Raw genomic sequence first — 18,530 nt, forward strand, 5'->3', positions numbered from 1 at the left:
ATTGGAGGAATACCATTTCACCTGTGCATGTATCTGGATAAACCCACAAAGAAAAAGTCTTGCTATTATAAACTAAGAAAATTGTTAGAATAACATGTTTTGCATTTGAACACCGTTTCTGAAGGATGGTGAGTTTGAAACGAAAATGTCTGTCATTATTTAGTGACCAAAATCCTCAGTTTTCTAGTAAACCACACATTTCACAGTGAACAAACCAAAAATATGAGGAAAAATTGGCAACATCTGAGAGATATGAGTCTTTCTCTCTCTCTCTCACACATACACACACACACACACACACACACACACACACACACACACACACACACTTGCCGAAAGCAATAGTAGAGATTAATTCTCAAAATCAGGGACAGACTGGAAATATTGCTCTTATGTACTTATAAAATTGTTAAAATAAAATGTTTTGTGATTGAATGCATGTTCTGAATGATATGAAGTCTGAAACAAAAACTTCTGTCATTATTTAGTGACTAAATTCCTCAAACGTTTTCTTGGAAACTGCAAATGTAATGGTGAACTGACCAAAATGCTAAGGTAAAATCAGGGACAGTTGAGAGATAGGAGTCTGTCACTCACATACAGGCACACACTTGCACAAGCTCACAAACTCATAAAATACACACTAGTTAGAACAAATCCATATACTCCAAATAACACCAACACCTGAATGAGAAGATCTTTGGGCAGTAATGCAGACTGTACCTTCCTGAAGTTGCATGTGCACATTCTGATATGTGACTAACTAAAATGTCCTAAATTCACATTTAAAGTGACAGGACACGTTAGCATGGCTGAATTGGATTTAATTATTTAATTTTAATACTATACTATACTGAAGTCTAGTCTGATTTTTTTTTTCAGGACATGCTGTGGGCCAGATACAATCCCTTTGAGAGTTGAATTGTGGCCTCTGCACTGCCTGTTGGACACTGCAGCTCTAGACTAAACTGCCTTGTAACTCCTACTCCTAAAGATCATAAATCATACCAGCAGTTATTAACTATATCCTTATACAGTTTTCTATGAAACATGATACATTTAAATGTGTTTTTGATGAAATGTGCATTCACTGAATTTTATTCATCAATTTTTGATTGCAAAAAGTACATAAAATACAATGTCTTAACCACTAGATAGATAGATAGATTGATAAACACACACATTTTACATAACAAACAAGCCAGGTTTGTTAGCAACAGCAGTTGTCTAGGTTTTCCAGTCAGTACCTTCTTTTCTAGTGTCACACTCTACTTTTTTACACCTTCTGCACACGCCTAATAGTAATTCTTTCAGAGAATCTGCAGGATAACCTTTGAAAGAACAATTTGGAGACTTGAGGGCACAAAGAATAATACCTGCCCTTAGCTACTGCAAAGGAATATTTGTGCATAATAATCTCACACTCCTGACTCTGATGATTCTGTATCAACATGAGAGAGAGAAATAAATGTCTAGAGAGATTTATACATTGATTATGATGACAGTTATTGTGCCCAGTAAGAAGAATTGAATCAATCTCTGACCTACTCCCTCCTGCCACAGCAAGGAGAAAATCACACTCCATGTTATCCTTAAACTTACCCAGAGAACTCCTATATTTGTTCTTAAATCATAAAACTTTAGGAATAATAGAAACATGACAGCTCCTTAAAAACAGGGCAGTTTAAGCAATCTAGGCATCACCCCTCCATACTTTCTAAATTCTATCCCTCCTCCTCTCCCCTCTGTCTCCACTGTACCAATCACAATGCTGACCTGCTCCATATTTTTTGGAGCTGCAAATGCTCTTATAGACTCTGGTGCTCCCTTAAGATACAATTGGAAAAAAAACGGATATGAAAGAATGACTTTATCCTTGAAATTTGCAATATTACATATCCCCTCTACAGGATTATCCAAACTTCAGACTCATATTTTAATAACGCTGTTTTCCCTTGTCAGACTTTATATCACCCTTAACTGGAAGGATAGCTATCTACTCACTTAGGATGGATTTAAATAACTTGCTACCAAACACTTACTTGCCCACAAATATCTGAAATACACCCAAAGACTTAATGTACACTTCACTGAATATTGGGATACTTTATTTGATATCTTTCTAACTTAATCTCTGTTAACTTATCTATTTTGTTGGACATAGGGCATATCTGTAAATAATTATTTGTTGTATATGTCTATATTACTTTTATTGTTTTGCTTGTGCATTCTCGGTTACCATTTTGTATTGTATTATTAAAAATTGTTAATAAAAAGATTTAAAAAAAAAAGAAAAAAAAAGGTCTTCTTAACCTGTGTGCCACTTCCAGCATTGTAGTGATATCAAACAAATTTAAATGCATTGCATAGGCATTTATAAGAAGAACACAGAGCTACCCCTCTGGTATTTTGATATTTACCCTACCTTTCTTTCGAATAAAAGCCTGCTAGCTATACATACAACCTGACCAATGATAAATACTTATCTGAAAACACAACTTTCTTAGTCTTACTGTCTATAGATTTAAACTTAGAAGAAGGAAGGGAACAGAGAAAAAAGGCATTTGACACCCTACTATTAAGAAAATAACATCATGAGCATGTGGAACACCTTATTTTTTGTAGGTGTCCAGCAGACTTCATGCATTTACTTTTGCCAGTACAAACTCCTTCTCATTGATGCCTGTCATAAGCCTACTTAAAAAATCAAAAGCACTTACCTGAGCAGAAGTTACTGAGCTATGCTCCCCAGTATCAAGCAGTAGTCATGCATGGGATTTACACAGGATGTATTGTGTCATGCTCCCCAGTATCCAGCACTGAATACCCCAGCATTCAGTAGCAGTCATGCCTGAGATTTACACAGGATGTACTGGGCCATGCTTTCTGGTACCCAGCAGCAGTCATTCATGGGATTTACATAGAACTTTGCAGCAGTGCATTCATAAATTAACCAATATGTCATTTTAAATATTTTCAATGAAAAATAGTAATTTATTTGCTTTTACCCTTATTAGAGCAAGAGCTCAAGTCTTCATAACACTAAGGAGTGCATGTTTTTTGATTTAGTTGTGTGTGCGTCATTCGGTGAAGTTTAGTTGTGTATGCGTCATTCGGTGAACTATTCTTTCAGTGAGTACCATTAATGTGAAGGGAACTTTCTGAAATCACTTTGTGCAACAGTGGGGCTTTCCCTTTTTTCCATTGTTGTAAGACCTTGGAGTATGTATATTTAAAACGGGGAGGTGCTTGCCCCCTACAGAAAGGTCTTAGTCTTACTTTGATTGACAGTAACTTCACTGTATTGTCATTGTTCTGTGAAAGGGTGGTTACTCGAGCAACATGAACTAAATGCAATTTGCCATTCTCCTCCAGCCAAATTATTGTTTGCAGATTGCCCACCATCTATAAGAAATCTTTACTCTGATTCCACACTCATGTCTGTTTCTGTCTTTGATTTCATCTGCCTGCTCCTGCTTTTCCTGGTAATCAGCTGGGACTCTGTTTTCATACTTACTTCGGCACACTTGCCTGTGGACATCAGCTACCACTATTTATTTCAGCACACAGTTCTCTAACATATTTCCTCTTTATTATGGCTGGGGACATCACAAGTAATTTGACCTACAGTGATGTCATCTGTTGGGCATGGCCTTAGGTCTACTGGTTGTGGTTTCCTTCTAGAAGATCTATCTTTTTTCTCTTTTAATAATAAAAATGATTATTAACAAAATCCTCAGTTTCATCAATATACTTTAAAAGTACCTTTTTACAGCTATGATATAAAAGAACAGTCTTGCAAAATTTTTATTTTGGAGTTTCACAGAACAATTTGCTGCACTTTTTTGCTTTCTAGGGACACTGCTGTTTCAACTCATGCAGTACATGTTTACAAAATATATTCCTTGCCTACCCATTGTCTTTTACTCCAACACTGCCCACTCCATGAATTTAGTTAGTATCTTGGTTGGGAAATCGGTATCTTCAAAAACTTCTACAAATATTCCAAACAAACTCAAACTGAAAAACAAAATCCGCTCAGGCAAACGCTACTCGCCACTCTTTATTTAAAATGTCAATAACTTGTCCAACGTTTTTTGTCTAAACCGATGGTTAGACTTCTTCAGAAAACTGGCAAACATCAGTACAATAGTAAATGCTTGTTTAAATAGCAAGCACTTGCTGAATGCCCGCCAAAATTCAAGCAGTAAATAGTTTTCTTAAAGTGAAACTACTGTTTTAAAAATATAAAAGTAGGCTGTGTGTAAAAAATACGCTATATGTAAACAACTATGTATGTTGTAAACTTTAATATTAAATTTGAATTTAAAAGTGAATTTAAATTTTTTTTAATAGTTGTTTTCCTGGGTTTATTCTAGATAAAAAAATTGTTAAAATTTTGTTGATTTTATTATTTATATTATTAATATACTTTATTTTGCAAGTTGAAAGGAGGTTAGAAAATGAAGAATAACATCCTAACATAACCCTAAAATTTTAAAACAAATTATATATAAATATACCAATATCAGTGAATAAATAATAAATAAACACCCAACACAATAACGTGCCATTTTTTTGGATTACACTAGTAATGTGCAGCGACTTTACCAAACAAAACAAATATTGATAAGCTTTAATTATTAGTTGATGTTCTTTTGTGAGACCAAGTTATTTTATAACCTAAACTATTAACTTATCTGTAACAAATAAAATTAGTGTACGATATTAATCTAAAAGATTGTTAAAACATATGTTGTCATAAGTTGATCAAATATAAAATCAAAATTAAGACCAAATGAATATGGAGCTTTATAGCAGAGATTCTCCTTTAAATTTACTTATTTATACTGATATTAAATTATTGTATGTCAACACATTATTAAATATCTGAGGTGTTTAAATATCATTCAATATTAAATTTTAGAATTTTTAACTACGTACGTATTATATATACATACGTAGATATACACCCCATATCTTCAAAAACTTCAACAACTCTTACTGAAGAAGAAGGAGAAAATATCACCTGGGACATCAACATATAAACCTTTACCCAGGAATGCCATTATAAGGCTCCTACACAGACTGTTCTATAAGCCTTGTTTCTTATATTCACTCTTTATTTTGTTTATGTAAGTAATGTTCTTATAATGTTTTCTACAGATTACCTTTCTCCAGTACCTGCAATATATTTCTCTATTTCCATTGTTTGCTACAGCATTTTTTCTTGGATGCAGTTTTGTTTTGAAGATATCTAATCACTTTAACCAGTCCAGAAAGAAAATTGAAATCTTGTTGAATTATCCATCATTCATATTCACTGTAATTTACACAGATGCTACCAAACACTTTATGACAGCATGCACACCTCACATCTAATTTCTGCTATTAAAAATCCAATCCAATAGTTTGGAAATGCATAATTTTAACATGCCTTACGAGAAACACTTTTTTAGATTACCAGAAGTGTGACACACTATTATGTTGCTTGTGATTAGATGGAGAAGTTAACATTTTCAGTTACTGGGGCAAGACAAATAAAGTTAGCATTTCTAATCTCTAGAAACTGTCCCTTTGGGGCAGCTAATATATATCATTAGATATTAATGGTAAATATGTCAGGATAAAGGAGTACAAATCTGCTACATTCCTTATAGTCTGTTATGTTTGTCCCACTGGTGAACAACACCAATGGGATTTAAAGTAATGGTGAAGATGATTGTGCTTCAAGAAAGTAAGCTTTTCTATATGGGGAATTACAGTATAGTCATAAGTGTAGTAGATTTCAGTGGTGGACGCTGAGTTTACTGTATACCATGAATAGGAAGGTATGTTGGCCTTATGTTTAAGTAATGGGCCTCACCTCAATCTCTGACATTAAGTTAGAGCATGCACAATATATGTATCACTGTGGTAGATATTAGTATAAAATTTGTATTGACAAATTTTCTATAACTACTGACCATGTTTATTTACAGGCAATCCCCTGGTTAAGGACAAGATATGTTTTTTAATCTATCCTTAAGTCAAATTTGTATGTAAGTTGAAACACGTAGATGGAAAGTTCTACTGTACTGTATTACAATACAGTACAATACAGTAAAATGTTCCAGGAAGGAGGACAAGAAGACCTGTTGGTGGAATGAAGAAGTACAGGAAAGTATACAGAGAAAGAGGTTGGCGAAGAAGAAGAAGTGGCATTGTCAAAGAGATGAAGAAAGTAGACAAGAGTATAAGGAGATGAGGTGCATGGCAAAGAGAGAGGTGGCAAAGGCTAAGGATAAGGCATATGGAGAGCTGTATAAAAGGTTGGACACTAAGGAGGGAGAAAAGGACCTGTACCAATTGGCTAGACAGAGGGACCGAGCTAGTAAAGATGTGCAGCAGGTAAGGGTGATAAAGGATAATGAGGGAAACGTACTCACAAGTGAGGAGAGTGTGTTGAGCAGATGGAAAGAGTACTTTGAGGGGTTGATGAATGAAGAGAATGAGAGGGAGAGAAAGTTGGATGATGTGCGGATAGTGAATCATGAAGTGCAATGGATTAGCAAGGAGGAAGTAAGGATAGCTATGAAGAGGATGAAGAACGGAAAGGCTGTCGGTCCAGATGACATACCTGTGGAAGCATGGAGGTGTTTAGGTGAAATGGCAGTGGAGTTTTTAACTAGATTGTTTAATGAAATCTTGGAAAGAGAGAGGATGCCTGAAGAATGGAGAAAAAGTGTTTTGGTACCGATTTTTAAGAATAAGGGTGATGTGCAGAGCTGTAGTAACTACAGAGGGATTAAACTGATCAGTCAAAGCATGAAGTTATGGGAAAGAGTAGTCAAAGCTAGGTTAAGAAGAGAGGTGATTAGTGATCAGCAGTATGGTTTCATGTCAGGAAAGAGCACTACAGATGCGATGTTTGTTCTGAGAGTGTTGATGGAGAAGTACAGAGAGGGTCAGAAGGAGTTGCATTGTGTCTTAGTGGATTTAGATAAAGCATATGACAGGGTGCCTAGAGAGGAGTTGTGGTATTGTATGAGGAAGTCGGGAGTGTCAGAGAAGAATGTAAGAGTGGTACAGGATATGTACGAGGGTAGTGTGACAGCGGTGAGGTCTGCGGTGGGAGTGACGGATGCATTTAAGGTGGAGGTGGGATTACATCAAAGATCAGCTCTGAGCCCTTTTTTATTTGCAATGGTGATGGACAGGTTGACAGACGAGATCAGACAGGAGTCCCCGTGGACTACAATGTTTGCAGATGACATTGTGATCTGTAGTGAGAGTAGGAAACAGGTGGAGGAGACCCTGGAGAGGTGGAGATATGCTCTAGAGAGAAAAGGAATGAAAGTCAGCAGGACTAAGACAGAATATCTGTGTATGAATAAGAGGGAGGACAGAGGAATGGTGAGGATGCAGGGAGTAGAGGTGGCGAAGGTGAATGAGTTTAAGTACTTAGGATCAACAGTTCAGAGTAATGGTGAGTGTGGAAGAGAGGTGAAGAAGAGAGCACAGGCAGGATGGAGTGGGTGGAGAAGAGTGTCAGGAGTGATTTGTGACAGATGAGTAGCAGTAAGAGTGAAAGGGAAGGTCTACAAGAGGGTAGTGAAACCAGCTATGTTATACGGGTTGGAGACAGTGGCATTGAAAAAAAGGCAGGAGTCAGAGCTTGACTTGGCAGAGTTGAAGATGTTAAGATTTGCACTAGGTGTGACGAGGATGGACAGGATTAGGAATAAGTATATTAGAGGGTCAGCCCAGGTTGGAAGGTTTGGAGACAAAGCCAGAGAGGCAAGATTACATTGGTTTGGACATGTGCTGAGGAGGGATGCAGAGTATATTGGGAAAAAGATGCTAAGGATGAAGCTGCCAGGCAACAGGAAAAGAAGAGGGCCTAAGATAAGGTTTATGGATGTGGTGAGAGAGGACATGTAGGCAATTGGTGTGACTGAGCAAGATGCAGAGGGCAGGAATAAATGGAAACAGTTGATCTGCTGTGGCGACCCCTAACAGGAGCAGCCAAAAGAAGAAGAAGACAGTAAAATGTTCCATATAAAAACAAATTTAAACTTACCTCTTTTTAACCTTCACTTCACATTTCTGTACTACAGGCATTACCTATGAATGTTCTTTACTCTTTCCTGAACTTCCAGATCTCTGGTAGACCTCCTCCTGTCTCCTAGACCCTAGTGAGCCACAATGCCATTTGCCCATTTTACTGTACAGTACAGTAACTGCTTCAATACTGTGCACTCAGCAGTCTTGACCAATGAGATTGCCAACACAGCAATCTCTTAACCAATCGGATCTCTTGTTTGAAGTTACTGTTCTAACAAGATGTGCGAGCAGCTTCATGGATGGGGAAAATGGGGAAAAGGAAAGTACAACAGAATTCTTCATTTTAAGATTTAGATTTGGGCAACTTTAAAGATTTTTATTTATTTTCACATTGTTTCCAACATTATAGCAGTCTGCTGTTATCTATGGGTCATTCGCAAGTCAGATGTCTGGTACTTGGGGACTACTGTAGTTAAGATGAAATTACATCCAAAAGTTATCTCAGATCATGCACCCTTTCAGTGTTGTTTGCACTTACATTTTCTTACTTAAGTATTGTGTCACAATAACTTTGTTAATAGATGTAAGGGGCAAACAGAAAGTAATATATACAGTCGGAACTATATTAGTAGACTTTGAATGGAGAATGGGACCAATTCACAATGAGAGTGGGAAACCAAGCTGCTCCAATTATGTGTAGATATAGGCTAAATTTGAAAATTAAGAGTGATCGGGTGGCCGAAATGCAGTGTAAGTGTTATGATGGAAATGTTACCATAAAAGTGGAGGTGGAAAAGGTGAAAGAATAGCTTTTAGCAGTGATATATTCATAAAAAAATCAGTTCATATGTGATGCGTCTGGTGGTATGAACACTGACTCTAGATTATAGTCACTGATAATGTGATACTCCAAACCCATTTGTAAAAACTGGACAATGGGGGTTTTCTTGCAATTACCAGAAAAGTTATTACTTTGAACTGGAAAAGTAAACAAAATTTGATGTTTAAAGTGTTATTAATTTAGCAAAAGTTCTTTGTAAAAAAGAACTGCAAACCGTTTGTTACAGCACTCATAACATTACTCATAAAAAATAGCATGGCAAAAATTGAAAAACCTTTTGAACAAATACTGATAACTTCTCATGGATAAAATGATTGTTTATCATGGATGAATGTAAATATTGTAAATAGTTTTGTTATTGTTTTATTGTATTTGTTATATGTGCATTTCCATATGTTTATAATGAAAACAAAATAAAAATGCTTTTGAAAAAAATAAAGAAAATGGAGGTTATGGATGGATGACGTCAGGTATTGAAAATCTAATATATTTACAAATTATCTATTATTAGAAGACATTAGCAGTAAGGTTGAGAAAGCAAAACACCAGAGATTGTTGATGGAATGAAAAGTAAAAATAGGTTACATTGTAGTACAGATCATGTGACCAATTGATGATTGGCTTGCCAGATGGAGACAAATCAGTTCAGTGTAAAGAAGTAGTTACGATGGTGTATATTACTCAGTAGGAGTTAGATTAGTTTTTTATATGCTTTATAGGGACACTTTATTGCAAAGACTTATTCAATTATTTTATGCAGTGTAAAAACAGAGGAGAAGACTTTATCTTGAATCAAGCCAGCTGTAATGGTGACACAAAAAGACAATGATTTAAGTCTTCCCTCCTCTTTTAGACACACCTCAGTATTAAACTATAACTTAATTTTTTTGTGGCAATTACGGCAGATATAGTGGCAAAATGTATACTTTGATTAACTGATAATGTTTAAAATACATATGTGAGAGGAAGACAGACTTTTCATAATAAATGACAATATTAATGACAATAGCTTACCAGCAGTTAGAGTTACTTTTGCTTATTAGTTTGATTGCAGAGAAAACCAGAATAAAGTGGTACTTCTTGAATCAAGTGCTGTGGGGGATTGTTTTTTCCATGTAATCTGTAGAACTATTAAAAACTATATCTGTGGCATCTACAGCAAGAATTAAATAAATAAATACTATCTAGTATCTATAGCAATAAATCAATAAATAAAATAAAATAAAATACATGTATTTTACATTGTCTAGAGGTAAAAGATAAGGATGTTCTTAGCCACTTGTTTTATTTGCATCATATTTGCATTCTATAGTTGCAGGGATGAGCAGACTGGGCTTGGGGGATATATACTGGTGTAAAAGAAAGTTAAACTTTCATTATTTGCAGATGTTCTTTTATATGACTGATTCTAAAGGAGATATTGAATTTTTTTATATGGATGGTTGTTGTTAGGTTAAACAGTTGATAAAAATTTAAAAAAAAAAACAGTCGTAGAGATACAGTCACAATCTTTCCAGGCAATGAGGCACAATTATGATTAGTCATGGCAGTGATAAAATAAAACATTTCTGGTTTCTTGACTAGGGGCCACTTTAGAGGAAGTATACTGGAAGACAAGATAAGGACTTGAAGAAATGCTTTCAAAAATATTTTTTGCAGACAGAAAAACAATTTGAATATTATTAAACCAAAGAGTATAGTTTAAGTCTTGTTTTGTTGTATTTTCTCAATTATTTTGCTTGTCTCAGACTTTTCTAACTGATATTCTTATTTTTTATCTTAAACTGATAACTTAGGATAAGAAATGTTATTTGGAATGATGGTAAACCTACAATAACATTGGATAAACTGACACTTTCAAAGGATGCAGGAGGTTTAAATGTACCTGATCCAGAGTTTAATTGTGATCTTTACAGATGATAGCTTATTTGCCATTTCATGATTATAATAGAAAATCAAAACAGTGATGAAAATCAGAAGAACATAGAACAAGATTGATATATTTACCTTCCAAATGTGTACGACATCAAGTGAGAAGTGTGTTGTTTTATGAGGCAGACTATAATAAAGCCACAAAACTGCAGTATTAGAAACAAAAGAGAAACCCTTATCTTGAAATAAGGCAGCTGTAATGGTGACACAAAAAGATGATTTAAGTCTGCCGTCCTCATTTAGACACACCTCAGTATTAAAATATAACTGTAAATTGTTTGTGGCAAATATAGTGGCAAAATGGACGAGGCACTTCTCACTTCATGTCTAATGAAGAAAAGGAGAACCCTTGGTTGCTTTGCGAGTGTCTTTAGGGGAAAATAAGCTGAATGTACCAGAGGAAGTGGTTTGATAGTAATTGGTGTTCTTGTGAGCAAGTAAAGCAGACAATACTGGCTGCAAAACATTTTTTTTTGCAGTCATAATGTGACAGTCTACCACAGCAAGCCGTAATAAACTGATGATTTGAAAGTCTCTCCACTCTAGTGGTATCTGTACTAATTGAGGTATTACAGGCAGGGGTTTACAGCTCAATAATTAATGAAATCATAAGTCGAGCATGTGAGGCATTGAAGGACTTGAACCTAGAGACACGGAGCGGACTATTGCATTACTGAGGAGGAGCTGAATGAGAATATGTGAAAGTGGATGTTTTTGTTAGCTACATACACCATGAAATCACAAATGTTTTGAATATTTTTATGGACATTCTTTCACAAATATTTTTATATTCCACAGAGATTAATAAGGATGCTTTCAAACACTGATTCCGATGTTTGGAAGTATGAAGAGGGGCTGTTAGGGATAGAGGATCAGCGTAGTATCAGCGGTCTTGTAAAAGAAAGAAAGCGTCTAAAATGCTTATGTTATTGGGTTAAGAGAAGGATCTGTGTTATAGTAATTTAGAAGGAGCAGTACTTTTTTAATACTATTGGGAGTAAAGCAAACTGTTAGCTGAAAGATGGAAATCATAACAAAATCCAGCAGTTAGAGGTATGACTCAAAAAAATAAATGAATGTGAGAAGTATGTGCATAATTTATACCTCTCAACCATACAGATTTTCCCAGAACGTCCAGATTTTTGCCTCATATTTATGCCCCATTTGCATAAAATTATGTTTTTTTCTGGCAAATCAGTGCCAAATCATTAAAGATTGAAGTTAAAAAGTAATGACAGACATTTGAGTTTCAGACTTCATAACCTTCAAAAATTCATGCTAATGCAAAATTTGTTATTCTATCAACTTTTATTTATGGCTTTGTCCAGATTTCTTGCTCTAAGAGGTTGAGAGGTATTGTGCATATTACCATGGAGGATGTAAACATAGATAGAAAATAAATTAATTTTTGAGATATAATTACTCATTCCAAACAAAACAATCAGGACTGTGAGATTGGGAGAGATTGGGAGAGATGTTACTAGGACTAGACATTGGCTGAGTGCCCTTTATTTTAGAAGAAGTCAATTTAATCCTTTCCTTTCCTGTTTTGACCATGTATGCACCATATTAAAGAGTGTTGAAAAAGAGTCAGTTGTTAATGTTCGTTATGCATTGTTTAAATATATGGTGTTCTTTACTAGTACACTATATATAGAATTTAGGTATATATACATAAGCACCTGAAAAATAATTATAACAGTTTTAAGTTGAAACATGTTAATTACTTGAACGTCATGTGTCATTTCTTTTATGGTATCTTCACTTAGTATGATTTGTAATTGTATGTTATTTGGTATTCGTGAATTATTTTATGCGCTGTATTGATCATTTGCTTGGTTATCTGTATGGTGTTGTACTCCCGGGATGAGGCAACAACTAGGTCAATTTGGGATCAGAGCTCTGTCTCAGTAAACAAATTTAAATAAATCAATAGCCATATAATAATTGGTGTGGACATGTCATTGTTTTTTGATTTGACAAATGTGCGATGCTTTTATTTATAAGTCTGATGTAGTAAAGGCATGTCGAAAAAAAAAAAAAAAAGAATGACAATATCTATCAAATACATTCTCCAGGGAAGGGGCTGTGTGATGGGCCACAGCAAAAAATATCCCCCAGTAAAAATCTCTCCATTACTTTAACTAGTAGATTGTTTATGCTACTATTATACTTTATGTATAATTTCACCTTTCACCTTTAACATTCTTTGCTCCTATTCAGACATTATGGAATGGACCACATAAGAATCTTATTTGCTGTGACGGACAAGTATTAGATTTTCTATGAAGAATGGGACAAGAATACATTACTATTTTTTTTTTAATTGCTTATTTTGTAGGAGAGAGAGCGAAGGTCTCCTTCCATCAACTTCCATAGCATTCCATTCACTGAGGGAAAAAGTCCTCTCCAGGTATACTGTGAAGCAGAAGGTGTAACAGTAAGTAACTTAAGAGTTTGTGTTTGGATACTTAAAAAAAAAAAACTACTGTACATATTCCAGTTTTCAGAAATGAACATGAGATACATGCAAAGTTATTTGAGCTGCCTGAAATGTTATACTGTGGAAGTGATGATCTGTAAATGCAGGCCAGACTTAATAGACTCTTTCAGCACTGCTAATATTTTCCAAGCTATATTACTAGAAACATTCTATTTTACTATTCTTACAGTGTTGTGCCTACATTTTAACATGCTCTTAAACACTGGTAACACTTTCCTTTTGTTTAACTCTAGGATATTGTGGTATCTGACCTAATGAAGAGGTTGGATATTTTAGGGGATAACGCCGTAAGTGTATGTTCCTTTAATAACTCATGCATGTATTTGTTGTTGTTGTGAAATACTTAGATTATGTAATATACTAGTTTAGCAATATCTAATGTTACTTATTTTGTTTATTATATACATTATAAATACATTATATACTATATATGACAGTTAAGATTGGGTAAGGTTTACTACTGCTTACAGCAATTTCACATGCATAGATATTGCAGAGATCTCATTTCAAATATTAGAATTGACCAGGATCTGAATGCAGTCAGTCATTTCAGATTGGGTCACACTAGGTAAGCATAACACAAAGACTATCAAATGTTTTAATATTAACACTTTAGTCATTGATAAAAATTTGTAGTGCTAACATTATATACAGCTTTTGCAGCTAGTATGCTTAATGTTAGTCAGTTCTAATCTAATACTAAGGAGTTAGATTTAGGTATTATCTCATGGCATAGCAGATGCTATATGGTATCATTTTTATTCTTAGTGAAACAAAATGTAGTCAAGAGTGTATCTGTAGGTAAAGAAGTGAAATTGTGGCCTGGCAATTCTATGTCTTTTTCTAGTACTTAATGTATATGAAATAAACAAAAGTTGCATCATGTTGAAATACACTGTTTGTTTGATTCTTGGATGCAGAACCTGACAAATGAAGAACAAGTGGTTGTAATACAAGCAAGAACAGTTCTTACATTGGCTGAAAAGGTATCCATACTCACTACACATTTTAACATTGTATAGTTAAAGTTTACTGATTTTAAAAATAATTTAAATGTTGCAATGGGAATAAGAAAATTATTGTATCCAATTAGTTTTCTTTCACATACTGTGACAAGAAATGCAGCTTCACATCTTTGGAGAATTGCATTCATTTCCAGAATGTGGCATTGTAGCTCAGAGATTACTGGCCTAGTAAACAAGGGATCATTATAGTTTCATAGGTTCATAGGTAGGTACTAGGCTATCAGCCATGGGGCCTATACAAGCCCAGCCAAAAAGGTACCCTGGCTTTTGCCACCCAAGAGAATTATTTTCCTGTACCACTGTCGAGCAGAGCCACAGAGGTGATCCCCAGGGTGAATTTCCTATTTCCCAACCAATCATCAAGATTTTTCTTGAAGAGTGCTAATGAGGAGCTTTGTTTGATATAGATAGGTAGTTTATTCCACAGTATGGGAAGTCTGTGGGACTGGAATCTATCCCTCCGGCATGTTCTGTTTATTGTGGTGACAAGGTTTAGGTCCCTACAGCGTTTAGCTCGGAGGGATTGGGATTTCTTTAAGTGGAACATGTCCAACAGCTCTGGGTTTGACATAGCTATGTATGTTAGGCAGAGATCACCTCTGAGTAGGCAATATGCGACGGAGTAAAGCTGGAGTTTTTTGAGACGGTCTGCGTAGCACATCTGTTTGAAGCTAGTAATCCTCTTTGTGAGGTAATTCTGCGGCCTTTCCAGTTGATGTAGATGTCTTGTGAGGTACATACCAAAAGGGGCGTTGTACTCTATAATGGGTCTAATGAGCGATGAGTAGAGGGGAACTATGACCTCTTTTTTTCTGGATGAGAAACCTTTTGTGATGAGGTGTGCCATGTAGAATGATTTCCTGACTACTGTGGTTATGTGATTATCAAAGGAGAGACTACTGTCCACCTGTGTCCCAAGGTCTCTTATCACACTTTTGGTGTCAAGTATACTACCGCCTATGTTGTAGTTCATGGGTACAAAGATTTTATCAAAGGGGATGACAATGCACTTTTTGGCATTGAGCTTGAGGCCATGGCTTTGACACCAGGCATCTGTCTCAGTGAGGCCCTTTTGTAGGATGTCCACATCGTTAGGTGTTTCGATTATGGCTCCTAGTTTGCAGTCATCTGTGAACTTCATTAGCCAAAGACCTTCTGTGTTAGCCTGTACTTCAGAGAAGTAGATACCAAACAGGAGAGGACCCAGGAATGAACCCTGTAGTACTCCACTTGTCACTGGTCTGAAGTTGGATTTGGAGTCTGCTACTTTCACAGTGTGGGTTCTGTCAGTGAGCCAGTTGGCAACCCATCTTGTGACATAGGGATTTATACCTAGTTTAGTGAGTTTATCTATAATTCCAGAGTAGGGGATGGTGTCGAAAGCCTTGACAAGATCTAGATAGGCTGTGTGAACCACCTTACCCTTGTCTACGGCTTTGGTGACTGCTTCAAAGAAGTCTATCAGGTTTAGGAGGCATGATCTGCCTTTTACAAACCTGAACTGGGTGGGGTCCAGAGTTTGGAGATTACCAATGTCTTTGTTTATAAGTTCCATGATGATACGTTCCATGGCCTTGCAGACTAGGCTCATCAGGATAATGGGGCGGTAGTTCCCGGGGTCTGTGGTGGCTCCCCCCTTGTGGAGTGGGATAACCGTCGCTGTGCGCCATTCAGCAGGCACAAAGCCTGAGGTGAGGCTATGATTGAACATGGTACTTAGGTGGGGTGCCAGTTCATTCTGTAGTTCATGTAGAACTCAGCCTGGGATGTTGTCTGGTCCCATGGATGCTGTGTTCTTGGCTTTGGATAGTGTGGTTTTTACCTGTGCAGCCATAATTACAGGAACTTTGCATTCTTCTGCTATAGAGATGGGCTCTTTGGGGGGTGATAAGGGGGTAAAGTTAGCACTGAACCCATCTGCCAGGATGTTGGCAATATCAGTTGGGTCTGTATATTTAGTGCCATTGTGCTGTAACTCAGAGCAGATCTGAGTGTTGCCATTGAGATTCTTGACATAGCTATAGAATGCTTTGTGGTTGTCTTTAGAATCAGTGGCAATTTTGTTTTAGTAACTAGCTTTGGAAGGTTTTATCAGAGATTGCAGCTTCTTACTGAGGCTGGCCAGGGAGCTCCTCCACACATGGGATTTTCCTCTCTTTTGCAACAGTTTCTTCCTTCTGTTGTACAGTTTGTTTATGGCAGGGGACCACCAGATTGGCTTCCTTTTTTTGGAGGATAGCGTCTTGGTTCTGTTTGGGATAGCACCATCCGTGCACTCATGTAAGTGCTTATAAAGTGCAGTTGTGTAGGATTCAGTAGTCGTAACTGTATTGTCCATCTGCATGGGTGTCATGAAGTTCACCACTTCTGTCTTAAGAAGCATGAAGTTAGCTTTGGAGAAATTTTTTACCATGGTTTCCTTAATGGGGGTGGGGGGGTGGGGGCAGGATGTGGATATTTCGGGTAATTAGCTTATGGCTGGATCGGACCAATGAGGCATTGATTTCAGGTTTGGAACACCAGTCACTCATGTTGGTAATGACTAGATCTAGGATATTGCTGCCCCTGGTGGGGGTGTGGATAAGTTGATCCAGGACATTGGAGTTTATGAATTCCAGAAAGCGTTGAGTGAAGGAGTTGGTACATGAGTAGTTTTCCCAGTTAATGGTGGGGTAGTTGAAATCGCCCATTATTAGGGTGTTTGGTTGAACCCTAATATTTTCCAGTACATCAAGAAAAGAGGAGTGGGAATCCTGGGGCATTGTGGGTGATCTGTAGCAAGCTACAATTTGGATTGCAGTTTTGCCAGAGTTAGTTGCACTTGGATAACCTTGGCTGCATTATGCTGAGCAACTAGCCTGGAGGTGTGGATATCCTTAATGAATATGGACACACCTCCATCTTTGGTGTTCCGGTCCAGGTTACATGGCCGAAAAGTGGGTATGAGTTATAGCCTGGTAGTGCACGGGTGCTCTCTAGAGCCATGAACCAAGTCTCAGTCACTGCACAGATATCGATGTTCTCCATTTTAAGGAGTGCCTCGAGTGAGTGCATTTTGAGATTTAGACTGCTAGCATTGAGTAGCATCACCCTCAGTTTTGCTTGCTTGTTCCTGTTACGGTGGTAAATTTGTCATTTGAACCTTGCCTAAAAAAGGCACTATAGGGATGGCAAGAACCTTAGCCAGTATCCGGAATCCCAGGGGTGACAGGTGCAAGCCATCTCTGGGAAAGCATCGTGGTCTGTCGACCATGTCATCCCAGGCAGACAGATACTGGATCCCTTTAGAATGGCACCAGAAGCTTAGCCAATTGTTGAAGTCCTTGTACTGCGGCATCATTCTGGGTAATGGCAGAATGTTACTCAGGCTAGGGTCATACCTTCCTGGGCTACAAGATCGGAGAGCTCTTCCATGTCTCTTTTCATGTAGTCCAGGGTGGTACGTCTCAGGTCATTCACACCAACATGGACAATGACAGAGTCATATTTGTACTTGTTGTGGAGTGACCTGAGTGCGTGGGTTATGTGGCGGATCCTGGCACCTGACAGGCAGCTGACAGTAACCTTCTCCTTGTTTAGCCTGGTGAGTGGGACATCAGTGCGCCTGACTATAGAGTCACCTATGACTAGTGTGTTGGGAACGTTGTTTTGCCTTATTGGCTGTGGTTGAGTGGCACACTGAGTCTGCGGGCTGTGTCATTTGGGTTGTGTTGGGGGGTGGAAGTTGGTTGCATTTCTGCTTTGGAGGTCAGATTATTATTGAGAGCCTCCACAAATGATTTTGTGTTTCTATGTGTGGATTTTGGTGGTGTAGATTTAGTGAGACTATGTGATGTGTGTGGTGTGGTGCAAGTGTTTACCTTCTCCTCTTGACTGTCAAGTTCAGTCTTGATTGGAGAGAGCTTTACCTCCAGTTTGGCTAGATAAGTGCATCTCTCACAGGTTGTAGTGTTGGGTGGTAGGAGGAGAAGGTTATCTGTGTACATGAGGCAATTTCTACATTGCCCCAAGATGCCCAGATTCATCAGATAGACAGGAGAGAACACTGGGAGCTGACCCTTGGACATGCCTGAATAAAAGAAACTATTTTCCTCTAGATAAGTGAGGAAAGTGAGTACAAGAGCTGTTTTTCTCTAAGCAAGTGTGGAAAGTAAGTACCAAAACTGTTTTCCCCTAGGTAATG

The 18,530-nt window shown here is 37.1% G+C and overlaps 1 protein-coding gene across 1 annotated transcript in view; it reads left to right on the top strand.

Annotated features, from left to right (window-relative positions):
- JAKMIP3 (Janus kinase and microtubule interacting protein 3) overlaps positions 1-18,530 on the top strand; it is a 1,929,353-nt gene that overhangs the window by 1,383,057 nt on the left and 527,766 nt on the right. Inside the window, exons 16-18 of the mRNA XM_044056811.1 lie at positions 13,161-13,259; positions 13,556-13,609; positions 14,243-14,308. Coding sequence (XP_043912746.1) covers positions 13,161-13,259; positions 13,556-13,609; positions 14,243-14,308 — 219 coding nt within the window. The remainder of the gene's footprint in view (positions 1-13,160; positions 13,260-13,555; positions 13,610-14,242; positions 14,309-18,530) is intronic.

This window comes from Protopterus annectens, chromosome 14.part0, assembly GCF_019279795.1.
Source record: "Protopterus annectens isolate FY-2018-M chromosome 14.part0, PAN1.0, whole genome shotgun sequence".
NCBI lineage: Eukaryota > Metazoa > Chordata > Ceratodontiformes > Protopteridae > Protopterus > Protopterus annectens.